Source organism: Pelodiscus sinensis, chromosome Z (assembly GCF_052426305.1).
Source record: "Pelodiscus sinensis isolate ZL-2025 chromosome Z, ASM5242630v1, whole genome shotgun sequence".
NCBI classification, from domain to species: Eukaryota; Metazoa; Chordata; order Testudines; family Trionychidae; genus Pelodiscus; species Pelodiscus sinensis.
This window is the reverse complement of record NC_143085.1, coordinates 38,425,008-38,442,745: the sequence shown is the minus strand read 5'-3', so window position 1 is coordinate 38,442,745 and position 17,738 is coordinate 38,425,008. Positions and strand designations below refer to the sequence as shown.

Below are 17,738 nucleotides of genomic sequence, written 5' to 3'. Positions count from 1 at the left end.
CCTAATCCATATTTAAACTGTGCATATAATTATGCGCCATACCTCTTATCCACTCATCTGAACAGTCACATAAACCATGTCTCTTTCTTTTTATATGTAGATTAAATAGTAAGTGAAAAGAATGTTTCACATGTACTTGTTTTATTGGCTTTAAATAAGAAGCATAGGTTGCACAAGTTACACAAAAGAAAGGAAGAAAAAAACCATCACAGAAAGAATAGGAGGATTACAACTAGAATCGTCTTTTGCTCTGTGCTCTGACCAACACCAAGCATTCTGCTTCCACCTAATAAGTGTAAAGTATTTGCAGTCAAAATAGACATCTACATGAACACAATGTGTTGGGAGAGAGGAAGATGGATTTATCATGCTGGTGTTTAAAATAAATATCTCAAGATTGTTTCTTGTATTATTTCATTGTATTTATAGATGAAAGTGGAAAAACTAGCATAGACTTCCATTCTTAAAGTTCAAGAAAATATGTTGTCCAATACTTTATCATCATTAGGGTTAGTGAGCAGTTAAGCAGCTCATTTGTTTACAAACATGAACAGACTGACTCTGTTTTACATTTCAGTTCTGAGAATAAATTGATCTAGAGAGACTAAATCCAATGTGTAGATAGATATGAAATGTTTTCAGATGTTTTTCTTGAAAACTGAAAAAGATTGTTTTGTAGTGTGTGCAGATGCAGAGCCATGTGCCTGAACCAATATGTCAAACTGTCGTGAGAGATTTGGTGAAAAAATATCTTGTCCTAAGGGAATAATTTTAAACATTATATGTAGGTTTGTCACCCATTAGAGAGTATTACTCATATCTAGTACCTCTTATGGTAGTTTGGCCCTTAACTTTGAGCCTGTTAAGTAACAAAAGCCTATTGATGCAGCCTTTGAGTTGCTGTGGTACAGTAGGGACAAACTGATCTTTGGTCAGGGAGTACAGGATTTTGAACCATAACATCTGATTTAGCTTTTAACAAGATCAGTAGCAATGTGAAAGCTTCATGCTTGGATACCCATTGAGGGCGTGCTGCAGTATACTGGGCCCATGCTGTGCTGGGTATATGGGACTCTGGGGCAGCCAAGGAGCAGTAGCAGCAGCTTTGTCAGAGCCTTTGAAGCAGTGTAAGGAACAAGCCCTGAGGCAAGGAGCCATTCTAGGGATCTTCACCTCATGTTTGTCGCTTTAATCTTACAGTCATGCTGCAACGTAGAGTGGAAGCCATTCCAAACCAGACCTTTACCAGACTGTGCTCGTACCATGCTCTCTTGCTCCTTGCCTGCATTGCTCTCCCCTCCTTTTGTTGTTAGCAAAATTAGAGAAACGACACAGGCAAGACTCCATACCCCAAGGTGCATAAACTCTCATTGCCTTTATGCAGCGTCTCCTATTGTTTTAGCTATGACTTCCCCTAATTAACCTCACCCGGTGTGGAGATATGTAATATGCATTCCTCCAAAGTAGGTCAAGATGTGGTTTTGATGGGATTAGAATTTCTAGAAATGAAGTCAAGGCACATGTTTGGTTGAGTGTTACCATCCAATTGAATAAGTTACTGTTTTTTAAATGTCTTATGTAGTGCCTTCATGTGGAGAAGCCTAGTTGTGGGTTAGAGAGAAAGAAGGCAGAAGCTTTAAAGGCAGGATATGGTTCATTGCTGCACAGAAAAGAGGTGTACTAGGTTACATCATCATTAGGGAAAAAAGATGTGTTTTCCTAGTGTGGACAAAGCAGTGTGTCATTTTTGCACCAGATGTATATAGCAAGTTCACTGTTTGAGAAGGCCCTAGGAACCTCCACTAGTATATATGTTACCTTACTCACACATGTAAAAGACGCTGCCTTGTCCTCACTAGGATTTTATCATGTTTTATCCAAAACCTGGTAAAAAAACAATCACCTCCTTATTCTGTGTAACATTGCATTATACTAAAAGAAGAGAAGCGAAAAAGTCGTTTCCTAAATATATAGGATCCTGGGGAATGGGTGTACTGGGGTGTGAGAAGGACTGTATGAAAAATGCTATTGTACACCGTGGTGGGGTTTTTTTTTTTTGAGGCTTTAGAATGTGGCCATAAAGAGCCAGTCTGGATTGAAGCTTAGTGTATAGTATTTTTGATAATTATTAGGGAGTGTTCTCTCCGTCTGTCTCTCTCCCCTTTGCCTGTTGAAGCTATGTACGTACATTCTTCCCTGCATTCATTTGTTTGTCAGTCCTGAAAAGGCCATTTTGTTAGCCGGAGAATGGAAACATGGGAAAGGATAGCAGGGTACTGGGTATTTCTATTCCCTCATTAATCAGAATGTTTGGGCTATGTCTACACTGTGCTGTAGTGTGGATTGTGGGGTGGAGCTCTACGTGGGACTTCTAAAAACCCACACTCATTCCGCAGTGCCCACTTTGCATTGGTTTTTTTTTCATCTTTATTCCACTCCCACCCACAAGAGAGACGGATTCTGCCTTGCTGCTAAAAAACCCCACAATAATTTAATGTATTATACATATATGAAATTGTCATTTTTACCAATAAAAGAATAAAACTAATTTTGCTTAAGCCATGCAACAAATACTGCCTGTTGTAATAGACATCAGGTCTCTTATCACTCACTTAAATTGAATTATTAAAAAGTTTTGAAGTGTTTTGAAGTATTTTCCCACATATTACCATTGTTTGGGTTTTATTTTTTTGCCTCCCAATCCCATCACTACAAACAACGTATGTTTTACCTGCTCCTAGTGTTATAGCAATGAGTCCATGGAACCTGTGGTATCTTCGTCCGCTGCGGGCTCTGATTTGGTAGTAATGAGTGATTGGAACTCTCTGACTGTTCAGTGTGGATGCTGCTGGCACAAACAAGAAGGTACTTTTTCCCCTTACCATAGGGGACAGTGTGGACAAGACCTTGACTTCATTTTAAAACATCTATCAGAACATTTACTGAAGAGACTTGCTTAAAATTTGCTGTTTGGACAAATATCCCTGTCAATAAACTAGTTAAGTAAAATATTTGTTGAAAACTATCATCTGGGGATTTGACCAGTCAGGATTCATTCATTTAAATGATTGCAACTACTTTTTTGTGTGTTCACCTAGCTCTTCCAGATGATGTGACTGGTTTTTTGAAAGACCTCTATGCAACTGAGAGTAGTAACTGTAATCATAGCTCTTGTTAGCTTCCAGGGCATTTAGTGTTTGGTGCAGGAATTTTCTCAGCTATGTACAATGGCCAGGATGCATATTTTTTCATCTGCCACTGGAGCACTGCTGGATGCTGCTATATGCAGGACAAGGGATATGATTAGATACTGTTCAGGAGATTGTAAGGAGGAACACACATTTAGAAACTGTTAAACTTGGAATTTGCAGTAACTAAGCACAGTTAGGATTGCCAGATTTCAACAAAAATACCGGACCTGCTTGACTTGACATTAAATCACAATCTACATTTCATCTTATTTAGAAAATACCAGACATTTATATTTTTCTCAATTTGTTTCCTCAAACAGAAAGCTCGAATACTGGACTGTCCAGTTCAAAACCGGACACTTGGCAACCGTAAGCACAATAGGTATAGAATGATCAGAGCTTCCCCCCCATTCCTCCCTCAGGAATGCATGGCTGTAATTCTTACTGTCTTTGGTAGAGAAAAGGATGCCAGCAGTGGCTTCAGCTGAGTCAGAGGACCTGGCAGCTGCCAGAGGCAAAGCCATCACTTTAGGCCTGCACTTGAGTGTCTCTCCCAGACCTAAAGGGCTAGAGACCTTGAGAATATGCTTGGAAGTGCTCCTTTGAAGTGGTAAATGCAAGCTGGGGACTCAGCAGGTAGCTGAAGCAGGTAGCAGTTAGAAGCAGGTAGCAGTTAGATCTGGGCTGAATGGCAGCTATGGATCTGGATGGAAGAGAGCTGGAAATTGTAGAAAGGGAGTTTGTATGCTATCGACTTGAGCTCCTTTTGCTTTTCTCTTGTTTTGCTGTGGTGGTATGCTGATGCAGCGTATATCCAGACTCTTCTGGATGCCAAATGCTTCATAATGCTTGAGGTATGCCATCTTGCTTTGTTCGCATTATTTTTCTTAAACATCTGTACATTTATCTTATCTGGAGTTGAACATCTACCAACAAGAGATGACCATTTTTAGGTGGCGTGTTCTACAGATCAAGTATTTTTCTTTTACCCCCATCCCAAATTGTAACACAACACATGTTACTGTTAAATAGGGTGGGGGTGGGGATTTCCATACACACATTGTTGCCACGGATCCAGCAGAAAACACAGCTCTGATGCTACGGTAACAATCCCATTGTTTTCTAGAAGAACTTTCACAGCTTTCTTGTAGTAGTTATTTTTAGGAGCAATTTTATATTTTAAATATAATTGCTGTCTGAAAAGCACAGTTAAAATTCTTTGTTTACAAAAAGTTAGGTGCACACTGTAATTAGCCATCACTTATCCTAAAATTGGCCACTTTGAGACAGTGAAAGGCTGATGGCAGCATATTGCTTTATCTGATTAATTTTAACCTGCTGAGTCCCATCAGTCTCTGCTAAGCATACCCCTCAGGATTGAGTGTGTGTTGCATAAAGCAGGTGTTGTGTCATGGTTAGTTTTTGAGTAAGGCAATGAAATGCTGAGGCAGGCCTAGTGAAAGAGATTTAAGCCAAGCCAGCATTATTGTTTTTGGACAAGTGTCATAGTAGAGTTTGCAATTTTACTAGAACATAAGAACGGCCATACTGGGTCAGACCAAAGGTCCATCTAGCCCAGTATCCTGTCTGCTGACAGTGGCCAATACCAGATGCCCCAGAGGGAGGGAACATAACAGGTAATCCTCATGTGATCCCTCCTCTGTCACCCACCTGCAGAGAAACAGAGGCAGGGTGAGTGACAGGGAAGGGATCATGTGAGGATTCCCTGTTGTGATTCCTCCTTCTGTGGCACCTGGTATTGGCCATTGTCGGCAGACAGGACACTGGGCTAGATGGACCTTTGATCTGACCCAGAATGACTGTTCTTATGTTCTAGTAAACCAATAAAACAGGATTTCACATGCACATTATCCTTGCTGCATAATGCTCCTGTAAGAGTGAGGCCAGATCTACACTGCATGGGGAAAGTTGGCTTACGGTACGCAACTCCAACTACTAAGTAATGTAGCTTGAATTGATGTACTTTAAGCTGAGTTTGGTGCCATCTCCACAGCAGGAGGTTAATGCAAGAAACACACCCATCGACTTCTCATACTTCTCATGACAGCGAGTAGTACTGGTGCAGACAAGGGCATCCTCAGCATTTGATTTAAGGGGGTCTTTACTGGCCCTGTAAAATTGAACTCTGGAAGATCAATTGTCAGTCCAGCAATCCTCCAGTAAGTGGAGCCGGGGCCTGAAAATATTTCTAATACCCTGAAATAATCTGGCATTAAAAACATTTTCAGATTTAAATTGTTTTGGGATCTTTTTAAGATTAATGTTAAATTGATAGAATCGTGATTTTGTTGCAATTCATGTCCTCTTTGTATTTGATTTAGCAGTAGGTAAATGAGGGAAATACAACTTGTTCCATGAAATGTTACAAGCTAACTCTAATTAAGCTTCTGGAATGCTAGTGAGATACAGTGGGGGAAAAGCCTTAATAGTGTTCAGTATTCACACCAGTTTTCTGACAGTGTCATCACTACCCATGCAAAGGGGATAGTGTGGGATTACACATGGGAATTGGCTCTGGGTTATATGTTTATAGGTTTATGTAGAACCCTACTTCCTAAAGGAAGAGACTCTCCTGGATGCTGTTGTTGCTTATGCTTTGTTGTTTTGGGGAATGAGTTCAAAGTGAACATTTGATTCAAACTCTGTGTTGACCCTGATCACTGGCTGGCATTTGAGTAGTGAATGGATATATTGTGGGTCTGACTGATAACCCAAAAAGAGTTCTTGTTGTAACTAATGTAACAGATCATGGAAGTATTGAAATTCTGTTTTGGTGTGAAGGTCCAGCAGCCTCTGCTGGCACTCTGTTTATGAGTGTTAATGCACGTTGCTCCTTGTGAGTGTAAAAGTTGGGTGAAATTGTGAAGTGAGAGAGAAGATGAAGACTGCCTGCCTAGATTTGTTTTTTAGCCTGAATTTACAATGACAAAGTGAAGTGCAGAGCAGGGTTTTGAGCTTGATCTCTGCAAGGTCTCCTTACAGGGGCTGGAAAGGATTTTTGAGGCCAGGCTAATTCATTCATCCTTTTTTGGCTGGCAAGTAAATGTAAAGCTGGAATGATGCCAGGCCTCACCCCAGTTCAGGACTTGGGATGCTTTGATGGAAGGTAAAGTTGAAAGAAGGTGACCTGCCCACTTTACACTCCCCATTAGGGATATTAGATATCAGTTATTTTAGTAATCACGGTTACTAAAAGGCTCCCATCCCCACTCCTGGGGACCCCTCTGCAACTTTGCGTGCAGTTTAAAAATCAACTCCCTGTGCAGACTAGCCCCTGCCTGCCACCCGGCACAGCAGCCCCTGTCCTCGGGAGGTTCGAGTTCCCTGCAGACAGAGGCTGCTTCGGCATCCTGCCTATCCTTCCCTGAATTGCTGCCACTGATACAGAGGCTGCAGCTGTGTGTGTGTGGGAAGGGGTGGGGAGACAGGCAGCTCCCTCTAGTCCATGCTTGGGGGTGGGGAGGCAGCAGAGGGGTGCGTGAGCATGTAGTCATTTGGGTTAATGGATAAACCCAGGCTTATCAATTAATCGTTTAAACAGCTATATGCTAATATCCCTAGTCTCCGTGTCTGGCAATTGAATTTTGACTCAGGTGTGAATATGTATATCATTTTATTTTCAATGACTGTTAGTACAATTTTAGGAAGTTTGCTATTTAATAGGCGTGCTGGGATATCTCCAGATAGGATCAAATCAATAAGCCATTCCTTTCTGTTTCTGCACCTCTGAGGCCGCATTTGTTATAAACTCTGCCTGCTGGGTTAGCCTGGCTCTAGTTGTTAAAACTTCAGGGTGATGCTTTGATTCTCTGATGGAACGGCTCAGCAAATAAGTAGATCACCATTGATTTCACAGTCCTAGGATTTCACAGTATAGGATTTTAAAAATAATACATGTAATGATTCCTGCTGTTTAAATCTGAAATGTCATAGTGTTATAGTTTTGGAGATCCTGACCAAAAAAGGCTTGTGTTGGGGTAGGTGGGTGTGTTCTCAAGTTATTCTAGGAGAGGTTGCAGTACTTCTACCTTTATTTCTATGCTGCTGTTAGCAGTGGTACTGCTTTCAGAGCTGGGCAGCTGGAGAAAGGCAGCTGCTTGTTGAGAGTATGTTATGATATTGGCACCCTTACTTCTGCTTGGCTGCCTTCAATATTGGACCCTTGGTCAGCAGCCACTATTCTCCTGGGCACCCACCTCTGAAGGGAGTGCAGACATAAGCATTGGCCCCTTGTAAATATCCTTGCAACAACCGTGCAGCAGTTCCCTTTTAGGTCAGAACCCCACAATTTGTGCAAAAACTGGTTTCCCCCCATGACAGCTGTATAATATAGGATAAAAGCATAAAACAAGACAAGATTTCACAGTGAGAGTCTAGATTTCCCAGTGCATGAAGTATTTTTCATGGTTGTGAATTTGGTAGGGCCCTACAAATAAAGGGATAGGAAGAAATACAGTCTGAATGTTGGGCATCTTGTGTTAACTCTGAGCTAGCCATCCTCTGGGCCTTTTTTTGAGTTGTTTCAGGGGAGAATTTGAAGGGTGCTTGTATCTTGAGATGGGAATAAAAATGTAAAAAGTAAAGGATAACTGATTGCAGGATTAGCTATGATTTCTTCCAGAAACCAGAATATTTGGCTTTCATATTACAGAGCCCCCATAAGACCTGAGAGAGTTTTTGGAGGGATGGAAGTCTAACTGCAATGATGGTTCTAAATTAAAGTTCAACTGATACTATTTACTGTCCTGTGTTGTGTTCAGAACATTAGCCTGAAACTTCCTAGGAGGCAAATAATGTAAATACTTAGAGTTCTGAGATACCTAAATGAACATAATGGAGTGGTTGGAGGTAAACCAACATGGCGTTTTTAATCTGTTAGTATTCACTGAACAGTTCAACACCATAAAGTATTTTTGGTTATGTAATTAGTTGAGCAAAATGAGTCCTAACACAACTCTGGTATTGCCCTGATTGTCACCAGAAATGAATAAAAGATTCTTTCCACTGATGACAGGAACATTTCCTTAAGTTCTGGAACATGGCCTGCAAAAGTTATCATATTTCAGACAATCAAAAAAACCTAGAAAATACTGATTCATCAGAAAAATATCAGTCAATCATATTGGAAACTTGGTGCTAAGAAAAGGGATAAGAGAAGGAGCGGGGGCTACAGCATATGGGGATGTAAAGGTGTGATACAAGATTGGGCTAGAACTAGTTGGAAATTTTGTAATGGAGTGTTTTCTGTCAGAATGGAAAAGTTCTTTGGTTATATGCTGATTTCCACAACATTTTTTTTTTTTGCAAACTGTGTAGGTTGGCTGGTTCTGGCTGTCATCTAAACAGCCAGTCTACCAACTGGTGGTATGGACCATGAATTTGGCTCACAGAAGAAGTGAAGTATGTGAGTGTCTAGTTTATTTAGATTTTCAAAAAGTGTTTGACAGTGTCCTGGGCAAATGGATACTAATGAAGTAGTCACAGGATCAGAGATTGACTAAAAAGCAAAGACTAGAAATTACTGATCAGTTTTCAGGTTGGAAGTACATTAGGAAGCTACAAATATCCAGATTTAATATAGTTATCAATGACACACAGGAGCAGCGAAAGTGAGCAATGAATTGACCAAATTTGAAGAGGCCATACAATTATTTAGACTAGCCAACACTAGAAAAGGTCGAAGACCAAAGCTAGGTAAATTGGTAGCACAGTAGCAGATAACATTCACTCATGAGAAATGCAAGGTGTAACATGCATTGGAAGGAATAATTTATACTATCGTATTACTGGGTGCTAAGATAGCAGGAAGATCTTAGGGAAAAGATGTGGGCTGCATCGTGGACAGCTCTTTAAAATCCTCTTGTGCATTGATGGTTAAAAAGGGAACTGACTTACAATGAATAAAGCATGGAATAGAAATGTAACAATCCCATTCTATTCTGTGCAAACCCTTTTATTAACAAATCTGTAAGTTGCCCTCACCTACAATGCATATGTTCATCTTTGGTCACCTTATCTGAAAAGAAAACAGTAACAGGAGAAGAAAGAACCCAGAGACAAGTGGTGAACAAGATTCAAGGACTACAGTAGTGATCCCCAATGCGGTGCCCATGGGCGCCATGGCACCTGCCGAGGCACTTATGCGTGCCCATGGAGTGCCGGCTCTAGGCACCAGCAAACCAAGCATGTGCTTGGGGCGGCACGTTTCCAGGGGCGGCATTCGGGCTGCCCCTGAGAAACACTGGCCAGAGAACTCCTAGCCCTTACTGCCCGACGCGGGCCTCCCTGTGGCTGCCCAAGGCAATGGGAGAGGCAGCGGAGCACGTGATGGGCCAGCAGCGAGCCACCCTTGGCAGGCGGGGTACATGGGGCAAGTCACACTCGCAGCCCTGCCATGATTGGCTGAGGTGTCATGACATCACGGTTCCAGGGCTGCCTCGCTGCCTTCCCTCGGCACCAGGGAGAAAAGTGCGCCCTCTAGTGAGCGCGAGAGGGCGTCGCAGCAGGGCAGCCCCGGCAGGAGTGCTGGCCACGCGCCGCTCCAGTTGCGTTCTCGGCATAGCTGCCGCTGCCCAGCACCCAGCAGCCGCGAAGCGGGAAATGCCCGAGGGTGCCTCCCATTCATGAAGCAGACTCCGGCGCCTGGGGATAGTTCGCGTTCCTCTGCCTGGCACCAACCAATGTGGCCCGACGTGTAGGAGTTGTGCACCATGGGCTTTGAGAACAGCAGCGGCGCCTGGGCAGCCTTTAAGTTTCCTGACTGTGTCCGCGCGCATCCCAATGGGACCCGTGCCACTTTCACCCCTACCCCCAGGGTGCTCCGACGTTTCCGCGCGTGCTGTGGGGAGGGGACATGAGGGTTTGGCAGGGAAAGGAAAGGGAGACGGAGTTCGGTCAGTGGGGGGTGGTGGGAGAGGGGAGCGGACTGGGTCGGGTCGGGAGGGGGATCGGGTTTGGCTGGGAGGGAAGAGAAGGCGCATGGTGAATCAGGTAGGGGACAGATGGAGGGCAGACTGCATCCGGTCACTGAGGGGTTGAGTTTGCCTGGGCTAGGGAGAGGAGGTGGAAACTGGCTTCGGTGAGTGTGTGTGGGGGGGTCAGGATGTGTGTGGATGGGGATGTGTGTGGAGGGGAGACAGGACGTAGGTTGGGTTTGGCTGGAGGGCGTGGTGGGAGTCAAAGAGCTGCAAGGTGAAAGGGGTGCTTTCCTCCTCAGTGCCTGTCCTGCAGCAGGGGGTGAGTGGGGGGGGGGATTTTTTTGCTTGGGAAGGTAAAAAACCTAGAGCTAGCCCTGCACGTGGAGCATGCGTGGTCCCGTCCCGGGCGCACAATGGATACGCGGCCCCACCCCCGGATGCGCAGCACACACGCAGCCCCGCCCCCAGGCGCCCGGCGCACGCACGCCCCACCCCCAGGCGCCCAGCAGCCCCAAAAGATTGGGGACCTCTGGACTACAGTATAAAGAAAGATGCTGAAAAGATAAAGACTGTTTGAGTACTGAAGTAGAGGAATTTAAAATAATGCGCCGTGTAGATGAGATGCATCGAGTTCTCCTAATCACCATTTCTTATAGAAGAGGAGAAGTTATTCAACCAAATTGAAAATCAGCATATTTAAAACAAGTAAGAGTAAATATTTTCTTCATTTGATGTACAATTAACTTGTGGAACTCATTGCCACAGTATAGTAAATCCTGCAAATTTTTGGGATTCAAAGTCATTAAATACATAAACAATGAAATCATAGAAATATACAATCATAGAAATATAGATTTGGAGGGGAACTCAGGAAATCATCTTGTCCATTTTCCCACATGGAGGCATGACCAAGTATACTAAGCCCATCTCTGAAGATGTATAGCTAACCTGTTCTTAAAAATCTCCATTGTTGGAAATTGCAGAGTTTCCTTTGGTAGCCTCTTCCAGTTCTTAACTGTACTTAGTTTGAAAGTTTTTCTCTATAGCTAACTGAAATCTCCATTGCTGCAAACTGAGCCAATTACTTCTTGCCCTACCTTCTGTTCATATGGAGGACAGCTGGTCACCACCCTCATTATAACAGTCCTTAATGTCTTTGAAGACTGTTATCTCTGCCTTCAGTCTTCTTTGCTCGAATCTAAACATATCTAATTCAACCATTCCTCAAAGGTCAGATTTTCTGAATCTTTGATCATTTTTATAGTTCTCCTTGGGATTCCTTCCGGTTTCTTGACTTTTCTTACAATATGGTACCTAAAACTGGACAGAGTACTCCAGGTGAGGCTTCACTAGTGATGTGCACAGCGGAACAGGTACTTTCTATGTTTTACCTGTGCCTGAATACATTGTTACATTACATACAATTACATCAGGTGGGGGAAAAATACGAAGGATATGTAGTCCCCTTACTCAAGGTGCCTGACTTTTTTCTGGGAGGATCCTGTGTGCTGCAATCTAGCTCTAGGGACTACAATTCCCACAAGTCCTTAAGGAAACCAGGAAGGAAGTTTTTTCGGAGGCTTTCCATGTGGAGAGAGGGTCTCAGAGGTCTGGGGGCTTTCCATTTTGGAACAAAAGGAGCCAGGCTGCTGTGGAGGAGCCTTATCCAGTCCAGGAGCTGTTAAGTTGCAGCTACAGACTGGGACTGAGAGCCTTTGGGACTTGGATCTAGTAGGCTGCTTCTGGGGCAGCTGATTGCCTTAGAGGGGAGAGACTCTGGCTGTGCCTGTGGCTCAGAAGGACTACACTACAACCAGCACACAGAAGGAGGCTAAAAGTAACTGGGATCTTTGGGAAAGTGCTGCCTGGGACAGACCTCAGATATAGACTAACTCTGGGTCCAGAGAAAGGCAGAGTGGCCAGCCCAGGGAACCAGAGCTGCTGACATTTGGTGGAACCTGTTCCAGTGGCAGAGGGAGTTTGCAGCTGGCTGCATATCTTGGACTCAAACACACACACACACACACACACACACACACCCTACAGAGAACCTCCACTACAGCTGCAGATCTTCAAGTACGCCCATGCAAGCAAGTTTCTGGGACTCTGAGTCCAGAGGAGTGCACACTCTGGGGTGGGATAAATGGTGGCAGTGCAAATGCCAGCTAGATAAGTTCCTATTACTTCTGTGTACTTTGTTAATTGATGTTATTCACTGTTAATCTGTTAAACCCTATTTCTTTATTGTTAAGTAAAGGTGTGTTCATTTTAATGTAATCAATTAGATGTATATTATTTGTAATTGTTGTCCTGGAGTTAGATCCAGATTATTGCTGGAATAAATTGATTCCTGGAGGCTCCCAAGGCACACCATTAAGTGTGTACAAGTCCAGCCAGGTGGAGGCACCACCACTGTATATTCTTTATGAGCAAGGAACTGCAGCAAGGGAGTGGATAGGATTTCCCCAACTAAACAAAATCACCACTGGGTACTCAGGATTTCCTTTTATATTAAAATCGTCAGGTGTCCGGGCACACCTGTGAGTGTGGCCTGCTCCCGAGTAACCCGGGGAGGAAAAGGGACATTACAGATATAAACCCTTAGGATTGAAGGCCATAAGTTTAATGATGAAGTTAGGAAGAAACTTCCTTTATGGAACTAGGGTACCTATGTAACTATCCGTGATGGTGTTTCTAGTTCCTGTCCAGCTGGTTATAGTTGCTGATAGTACATGGGACTGGCAAGTACCTTGTGGTGTGCAGCACCCTACTGTAAATCAGGAGCGGTGGAAGGTCCCTAAAAGTGAGGAGGCCATTAGTGTCTAAACCATGAGTCTGCCTCCACACTGTCTCTTTCCCCTGAGACCCCATCACCCACTTGTTCCTCTCTGCCTGCTGTCCCTGTTACTTACCCTTTCAGCTGTTAAAAAGTGGGAGGGCATAATTTACCCCCAACCCCTTTTCAGGTGCCCATGCTGTAAACCCCTTCAAACAGAGCACTATAGAGTAATGGAACTTCTGCTGAGTTACTGAAAAGCAGCAGTTTCATCTTCTCTGGGCCAGGCATATCCCCTCCCTTTGTGGTCAGTGCTGCAGCTGGTTTGTTTTGATTCCGGCTCTCTCTGCCTCCTGTACTTTGAATGATCACAAAAGTATTCATTGAACTATGTTGCTTTTTCCTTGCTGCTGTTTTAAATTTGTAAATGGTTGTGTTGCACAGACTTTATAATAATGTCTCTATTAACCCTTTCTAGCCCACGACCTTCCCCAGAACAAGACCTCAGCTGCGGCGCAGACTGGCAGCCATTTGCAATGCCTCTCAGTCCACTGCACGGATGATATGGGAGAGTCGAAGGGCCGGACTGCAGTGCCGACATGGAGATCCCTGCACTCAGACATCTCCAACAGATTTGGGACTTTTGTGGCTGCCCTGACTTGAACAAAAGGAAATTTTTTTTTCTCTTTTTAATTTTAAAGGGCCACTACCGCTAGGTGGACTATTTTTCTAGGTTGGTACCTGCTTAGTGTCAGATGGACTGGAAAGGGTTAATTTAAAGTAAACCTCAATTTTTTTTAATCTTCTGCCACAGTATGTTACCAGTGTTAGCCCTTCTGCAGTTGGCACACTTTTGCTTAAGATTTTTCTGTTAGATCGTTTCCCCCATTATTCTGTAATCTTGGCATACGTTTATAGATGAGGCCTTTTCCTTTTTTGTCTCAACTTATGTCCCAGTGGTGTATGTCATAATAAGACAAAGATACTGCTACTTCTTTTCACTTTTTCTTTCTTTTCTTTTTTTCTTTTGCTTCAGTGCTTATTAAAATGGAAATCCTGAAGAATAGCAGTTCAGGAATTAATGCCGGGTGAAGTGGAATTGTCATCGTAATATTATATATTGACCAAGCTTTCATCAGTCACATACAAACCAAACAATTAATGATCTATTAAGTATTCAGCCTGCAATTTTTGTCTTTCTTTGGGAGAATTACTTTTTGTTACCAAGAGTACATTCACCCTTCATCTCTGGCTGTTAAGTGGAAACAGCTATTCAGTTGATTGGCTGACTTGAAGCCCAGATATAGAGTTCTGTTCTGAACCATAGGGCCTGTAACTGTGAAGCTTGGTTGACCATACGTACTTAAATGTCAATTTCAATTTTTGTTAAAGCATTTTAATTCCTTCCCCACCAAGGACCTCGGTTTGAGTGGAATTCTTCATGTACTTGTCCCTCTCGCTGGGGAAACATGTAGAGTGCAGATCATCTCCAGCACACAATGTGTATTTAAAGTTCCCACACCTTTAATTTTTCTCGCAGAAGAAAGGAAGTTTAAATAATCACATTATTTCTCTAATCATTGAAGCAGGGGCTTCTTTTAAGGAAAATCAAATACTAAATCCCCTTTGTACTGCGCTTATCCTATGAAACAACTTCCTGACTACATGAATGTATGAAAGCTGTGATTCTTTGATGTTGGGTACTCTCCCCTGTGTTAGGCTAAATAGAGATCCACCGTCTAGCTATTACTTAGGCCATCTCTGCATTGCCACATATATTGGCAAAATTCGCATCGCTCAGAGCTGTGAAAAAACACCCCCTTGAGCCACATATGTTTTGCCAGCAAAAGTGGCAGGGTGCACAGTGCCATGTTAGTGGGAGAGTTTCTTCCACTGACATAGTTACTGCTGCTTATTGGGAATAGTTTAGGTAAGCTGATGGGCAAGCTCCCTACCGGCAGCATAGAAGGGCTGCATGAGAGATCATACACTGGTGCAGCTTAGGACTGCCACCATTCTGCTTTCTGATAACTGGACCCTTGAGGCCCCAAACTTTTATTTACCTGTTTCTCCCAGTGTTCCTCTCCAGGTTGCTCACTGGGTCATCTCCCCTCCCTTTCCCCCAGCCCTGGGGTTGGATGGGGACCACTGCAGCTGGACAACAAGCCTGCCTGCAGGTGTGAAGCAGCCCCAGGAGAGGCTGATATGGGTTAATGACCTGTCTCTCCCTCTCCCCCCACCTCCCTGCGGTAACTGATATTTGGTGTCCAGTTACTACCTCTGACCGGGCATTGCCAGTTGAGAGAGGGGTTGTGGCAACTCTAAATGGCACCTAGACACATAAGCCAATAACTGGATGGTCGGTAAAATCCAAGTGGGTGGCAGTCTTAATGCAGCTGCATCAGTAGAACTGTCCTTCTGTATACTCTTAAAATTACCAAGGTACTGAAGCAAAGGCCTCAATTTTGACTAAAGAAAAAGGTTTCTCAGATTTCAGGAAAAGTTTAGTATTGCTGCTTGTGCCCTTTCTCCACAGCAGGGCTTTGGTGCCATTACTTGAAGTGCTGTCCTTTAATGCAGGACAACTTTGGAAGCCCCAGAGGCCACAGTGATACTCACTGCACTTGCCAAGGGCTGCAACTTAAGTGTGGTTGCATAGACATGCAAATATATGCAAATAGCTTCTTTCACACTGACGGGCATGAATACAAAAATGAAGGCAAGACTACACAACATGCAGGCCCCATGTAAGTCAGTTCTGCTGATATTAATAACGTGCAATATTTACCCGCTTTCCACCCATATGACAGCACTTTTAATGAGCAATGACAGCCCAGGAATTTAACTAATAAAACGTAAACCATTCTATTGACTTGCCGTTGTGGCGCGTGTTCCCAGTGGAGGCCATGTTCAAAGGATCCCACCCGCAGGACACTGTTGAACCCCATGTAAACCTAAACCGCACCACAGGCCACAAACAAATGGCCCATGGGCTGCATGTTGAGTAGCCCTGCTTTAATGAATGGCCTTGTATGTCATGAGAATGTGGAATGTGTGAAATCAAGTATTTTCAGGAGTGGTAACAGAACATGAAGTTGGAAAACTTGGTACATATCAGTACATACCAGTGGGTATTATTGTGATTCTAACCAGTCCCCACATTATGCACCTGTACATCAGCGATTAGCATTCTCTAAACTGCCAGCCTGATGGTGGGGCCTAAGGTAGATGCCATAATTCCTGTGGTACAGATAGTTTCTATTTGACATATGTGTTTTGTGTTTGAAGGACAGTGGTGTTAGATACATACAATAAAAGGAAACCATTCTTTCCTGCCCTTCATAGATAATACTCATCAGGGCAAAAAGCTGAAAACAAATGAGCTAAAAACAAAAATGAAAAGATGATCTAACACTGGCGTGGTTTTACACAATGCTATCTATAACTTGCGTAGCCTCAGTTTACAACTAGAGTAAATGGTTCCACCCTTGTTCAGATTTGCCCAGTCTAGCGATGGTAGAAAAGTGGGGTGCTGTTGGCTGAAACTATGTATTCGGGTGGTTGTTACTATTTCAAGCTGGGGGCGTAGCATCTGTACTTCCTGCCCTTGTGGTTCAGTCCCTCAACACCTTTGCAGTTACTAAGAGCACTGGAGGATTAGATCATAGTTGTAAAATAAAGGACTGAAACACCATGGGAGTTGATGTTTAAAGGACTATCTTAGATGGCTGCACCAGGCCATTGGGTTTTAAGCAGAGTTCTCAATTGGCACCGTGGGGGGGAGGGAATTATGCTTAAAAACTCCTGGTACATTATGGTCCTAAAATTCTCATTGCCAGTTGTGCTGTTTGAAAACACAACATGTTAAATGAGGGTACAGATAGTATTTAACTTGTCACATTCTCCCTGCTCTCTTACTTGGAACAAGCTCTCATTGGCCTTACGTGGATTTATTTTCCTGTTGTTTCATTGACTTGTCTTGGATATTTTTTTTTAAAGTTAGGTAATTATAATAAGGGTCTTTGAGTTTTAGCTGGTCTTTGCCTCAGAATTTAAAAAATCACCCCTGATTTTGAGTCACCTTTAATCTTTTTTTTTTATGCGATTTTATTGAAGCTGGAATGGTTACTGGAATATGAGGTTTGCCCTTTTGTAACTGGTGAATATAGAATTAGGTTGTATTCCTGAGTCTAGAAAAAGCAGGCAGGACACTTGGCCAGATCCAGATGAAAGGATGAAAGATTTTGCCCTTCATCTACCCTAAATAATACTTTAAGGTCATAGATCTCCGTCATTATCCAGCCTCACCCCTGGAGAACATACCCACAATCCACATAAACATTTTAAGTCCCAGTTCAGCAGGGTGCTTATGCATGTGCTTAATTTTAAATGTAAGTAATTCCATCTCTGCTCATCAAAGCACTGAAGCATGTGCTGTCCTTGAGCGTCAATGGAATTTGATCCAAGTTTAAAAATATTTAGGAGGAGAGGGAGGAAATTTGGTTCTGTCTTAGAACTGCCCATGTATTTATCAGAACTTCTTGGACAATACTACGGTTCTGTTTAACTTTTTTGCCAGCTTTGTCCCTTCCACTAGGTATCCCTGACTTGTAAATGGATTATTCTCACCTTAACTGAGGGACAGAATGCCAGCTGCCAAATAGTATGTACAGAGGTGATACCAGCATATTGCATGGTATTTCAAGGTGTTTGTTTTACAAAATTTGGGGGGGGGGGATAATGCATATGTAATTCCTGACCAGGTCAGTGTAGCTCTGTGGCTGGTCTTGGTGTATTTTTAGTGCGGAGGGCATATGCAATGGCTGTATGTTT

At 43.2% G+C, this 17,738-nt stretch overlaps 1 protein-coding gene across 6 annotated transcripts in view; it reads left to right on the top strand.

The window, feature by feature from the left end:
- Nucleotides 1–17,738, top strand: part of MN1 (MN1 proto-oncogene, transcriptional regulator) — a 215,046-nt gene that overhangs the window by 33,439 nt on the left and 163,869 nt on the right. For 2 of the 6 annotated variants that reach the window (XM_089775220.1, XM_089775219.1), the window contains one exon: nucleotides 13,384–17,189. The exons of 3 other annotated variants lie outside the window; for them this stretch is intronic. In XM_089775220.1, the coding sequence (XP_089631346.1) occupies nucleotides 13,384–13,568 (185 nt within the window). In that variant the 3' untranslated portion in view covers nucleotides 13,569–17,189. Of the gene's footprint in view, nucleotides 1–13,383; nucleotides 17,190–17,738 lie in introns of those variants that run through there. One more of the 6 variants, XR_016348348.1, reaches the window with a different exon arrangement.